At 59.9% G+C, this 4,315-nt stretch overlaps 1 protein-coding gene across 1 annotated transcript in view; it reads right to left on the minus strand.

Annotated features, from left to right (window-relative positions):
* Window positions 1-276: 276 nt before the first annotated feature.
* ISL2 (ISL LIM homeobox 2) overlaps window positions 277-4,315 on the minus strand; it is a 5,695-nt gene continuing 1,656 nt past the window's right edge. The window contains exons 4-7 of the mRNA XM_029952506.1: window positions 4,279-4,315; window positions 2,201-2,484; window positions 1,463-1,630; window positions 277-1,048 (exon numbers count right to left, since the gene is read on the minus strand). The exon at window positions 4,279-4,315 is cut by the window's right edge and continues 45 nt beyond it. Of these exons, the coding sequence (XP_029808366.1) occupies window positions 932-1,048; window positions 1,463-1,630; window positions 2,201-2,484; window positions 4,279-4,315 (606 nt within the window). The 3' untranslated portion in view covers window positions 277-931. The remainder of the gene's footprint in view (window positions 1,049-1,462; window positions 1,631-2,200; window positions 2,485-4,278) is intronic.

Consider the following 4,315-nt stretch of genomic DNA (forward strand, 5'->3'; position numbering starts at 1 on the left):
CGCCGCGCTTCCTGCCAGCCAGGGCCGCCGGGGGGCGCACGGACCCAGACCCCCCCCCCCCCCGAGCGCCCAATCCCCGCCGTGCCCGCCCCCGGCGGCGCGGGAGCCCTCGGGGCCCCGGAGCGTGAGGTGGGGGCTCCAGGAGCCGGGCCCACCCAGGGGCATCCGCGGCGGATTCCGCCCGGCAGCTTTTTCGTTGAAACTGGGTCCCCAACCCGCACTCGTCCAGCCCTCCCGCTGTGACCACAGCACACCGCTGCACCATCGCACCGGGTTATTACTTTTTTTTTATTAAGATCAAAATATCCAACCCACTGTGAACTGGCTGATCTTACAATAAATAACAATAACTTACGTTTTGTTCGGCAAAGGCTCACACACTCTGTCCTCCGTCGACGGATAATTTAAAACATTTTCAAGGAAAGTCTCGTTTCTACTTTTTTCCGGCAATCATGCGCTTTGGGGATTGAGTGCCTGTTCCATTGGATTGTCCCCGCTTAGAGCCCGGGCCAAGCTGCCTGGGAACGCGGGGCCAGCTTGGGGTTGAAGCCCGCCTGAGCGAGTTCGGGGGGGTGGCCCGTCGCCGGATGGGCCCTGCGCGTTCTCCGCGGGTGGGGGGCGTGGACAGAGCGGTGGCGGCCACGCAGAGCGAGGGAAGAAGAGAGGGCAGAGCTAACTCTAGTAAATCCCAAATTCTGGTTTTGAAAAAATAAAAGTTCTTGGAGCAGGGGTCTCCAGTCTGGTGAGAGCAGGTTGCATCCTGGAGCTTTGGGCTGTCCAGACTGCTTCTCTGTCCTCTCTCTTTAAATAACAATAATAATAATAATAATTACAAAGGCAAGAGAGTTTTCGGAGCTGGAATGGCCTGAGCATGGGTGAGTCTCATGCAGGGAGCATGCGAGGTCCGCGGGCTGGTGAAGATGGGGTCCCCTCACGTCTCCACCGGACTCGGCACCATGCTGTTGGGGGTATCCGGGAGCTGCGATGACAGGGAGGTCACATCGCTGCCGGAGGAGTTGCCTAGCGAGCCAGACTCCGAGAAGGAGACCTGGGGATGCAGAGACACCAGGAAAAGGCGGGTGAAGAGATGCCGGAGCTGGTGCTCCCAGAGCGTGTGCTTTGAGTCGAGGATGTCCCTTAGGGACAAGCTGCCGGCTGGGAGCAAGCCCTTCAGAGAAGTGGGCCAGGTCCCCAGGCGCAGGCTAGGGTATTAGGGCAGGAGCTCGAGTTGGTTAATCCCTCTACCCCCCTTTCGAGGGCTTTAATCCAGGGAGTCTTGCTTTAGAGCAAATTATGTATGGGCCGTATGGGCCGAGGTGCAGTTGCAGCCCTTCCCCCACCAACCTATGCCCTCTCTCATTGCCTACGGCTGTCCCCTGGGAAGTACCCCCTTCCTACATCAGCAAAGCAGCTAAATCCCACTTTGAGTTCTGAAGACAGGATGGATAGGGCAGGACCTCACCAGCTGCTGGAAGGCGGGTTGGTCCAGGTCACTCTGGAGGGCAAACTCGCTGAGGGCTTTCCACGGTGGCTGGTACGTCTGCACCTCAACTGCGCTGCCCTGTACAGCACTCTCGTGGCGGATGGGGCTGCCAGCCACGAGGGGCGTCCCGGTCAGTCCTTGGAGGCTCTGAGGGACAAGCGGAAGTGGGGGTGAGGGACCTTCAAGTTAGGCCTTGCGTCTCCCACCGTCTCCCACCGCCTTTGGCACTGAGGCCCCAGGCACTGGCTGGAGATTTGGGTCCTGGTTTGGGGGGAGACGAACACTCCACCACAACCAGATGAACCCTCCTTCCCCAGTTAAGATGCCCCGGACACAGAAACCTCCACCATAGTCCAGCCTCAGCACTGGGAGCCAACAGAGCAAAGGAATTCGAGGCCTGTGTTCCCATTTTTCGAGAGAAAAAGTGTTCAAACCAAGTCATGCCGAGAGGACACAATCTGCCCTGACGAGAGGGAGATGCATAACCATGCCTCAGAGTTGTCCCGCTGCAACAAGGAGAAAACCCGACCTCGGGTACAATAATTCAGGAGCCTAATCCCCCCAAGGTAAGCCCCGCTCTGACGGCTCAAACACACTCTTTTGGAGGGTCCAGTTGCCCCTGGACGTTCCCAGAGCCCGCCAAGAAAAGGGCGGTAGATGCCACGGGGAAAACTCGAGGCCCCACCTGACCCACTCCTCTGCTGCTGGATCCCTCACCGTCTTGTCGTTGTGCTGCTGCTGCTGCAGCTGCTTCATGAGGATGGATTTCTTCTTGTCTTTGCAGCGCTTGTTCTGGAACCAGACGCGGATGACCCGTGGGCTCAGGCCCGTCATCTCCACCAGCTGCTCCTTCATGAGCGCGTCGGGCCGCGGGTTGGCGGCGTAGCACGTCCGCAGAGTGTGCAGCTGCTTCTCGTTGAGCACCGTCCGCACGCGGGTCGTCTTCTCCGTCTGTTTGTGCACGTGCGGGCGCAGCGAGGGCTGCCGGCCCGACCCGGGGTCTGGGAGGACAGGCGGACAAGACGTGAGCGAGGGGCCGCCACCCTCCTGCCCGTGCCCCACCTGGCGGCGGCCGAGCCCTCCCAGGCCCTATTTCGTTTCCTTTCTATTCCGTTGATTTCGTTTTATTGTTCGTCTCTCTCTCTCCAGCTGTTCGCCCTACCCCCAGGGAGCTATGCATTTTCGTCCCTTCCCTAGTTCCCCGATCCGGCTGCCCCGCAGCGCCGTCCCCGGAGCTCCAGCAGGGCACGGGGGGCCTGCGCTAGGCGGCTGAGGGACGCGGGTGGCCGCCCCCGGCTGTGCCTCCTCCACTTACCCGACCCCAGAGATGCCCGCTTGGGCCCTGCGGGACGAAGGAGGCCCTCCGGAAGAAGTCGGAGTTTCAGAGGAAGAAGCAGGAGGAGCTCCCGGGACTCTGGAGGGGGAAGGGGACCGGCAGGGGCCCAGAGCGGCGCGCTGCTTCGGGGTTAGGGGGCTTGCCTCCGGGCCTGCGAGGGCCATTCCTCCTTGTGCAGAGACCACTCAGACAAGGCCGCGAAGAACCAGCCTGGGGCGCGGGTGGCCCCCAAGGCACCGTTCTTCTCTGCCAGCCCGGGGGCCTCAGCTCCCGGGTCTCCCCATTCAAGGCTCCAACTTCCCTGGCCCCGCGGCCTGAGCGCAGCGGCTAGCATTCTCGCTTGGCTTTGGGTCCTCTCAACCCCGGGTAAATAAAGCCAGACGCCCCGCGGCCCGCAGCCTGAAACCCGCTAACACAAAAGGGAGTCCCTCTGAGACCCGAAATCCGGGGCACTCAACACCAGCTTCGTCCTGTTTCACGCCCCCATCCAAATCAAGTCCACACACCCATGGATATATGCAGTACTGTTCCAATTTATATGCTCCTTCAGGCATTTCTAGGTCTGAATAAATATTTACAAATAGCTCATCCAGCTCAATTTCCTCATTCTATAGGGGAGGCAAGAGAGGACCAGAGAGGGGAGGAGCACTACAAGACCACACAGCACCCAGCGACTCCGGCAGGTCTGGAGGTTGGTGCTTCAGATCTATGGCTGCCTGCTAGGAGCTGCGCAGCCTGCGGGCACCATCCTTGCCCACTAACCACACACTCAGACACCATCTCTGGGCAGATCCTGATTAGGACCCAGAGCATCATCTCCTGAAGTGATTTCTATGACCCCAAGTCCACTGTGCCGCCACACCCTCCCCACGGAGAAGTACTCGGCTAAGTTCATCACACTGGGTCTGAAAACACAAACATAGACACCGGCTCTTTGTTGGGGCCGCTGGCCTTCTAGCTGGCTAAGCCCAGGCTCAGCTCCAGGCTGGGAGATGTATTCCTTACACACATACCCCCAGGCAAACCTATCTTTCCTCTCTGGCATAACACAGTGCTTGAAATTCCCCATACAAGTTCCCAGACAGGCTAGCTTCAGATTCTGCTGTCATTCCCCCTCCGTCTCCTGGTGGACTGTCCCACATATTCCTGATCACCGAAAACACAATTTTGCACACTTCTCCCCATGCTCACTCACTCCTCTACACACAATCCTTGTTCATGTTGACCCACAAGCGATTTGTCCGCCGCCCCCCAACCCCCATCCCCGCACGCACACACAAACACACTCGGCTGTGTTCCTAGCCAGAGAGTCGCACTCACACAGAAACACCCAATCCTGGCAAATGGAACCGCGCACGAGTGACAACTTTTCGTCTGAGCACAAGCACTCCGGTAACACACACTAGCACACGCACCCACAACGGCGCCGGGGGCGCCGGGCCCGGCGCGCGCGGCTTACCTGGCAGATGCAGGCCGCGGGCGCCGGGGAGCGGGCC

Source organism: Suricata suricatta, chromosome 9 (assembly GCF_006229205.1).
Source record: "Suricata suricatta isolate VVHF042 chromosome 9, meerkat_22Aug2017_6uvM2_HiC, whole genome shotgun sequence".
Classification (NCBI taxonomy): Eukaryota; Metazoa; Chordata; class Mammalia; order Carnivora; family Herpestidae; genus Suricata; species Suricata suricatta.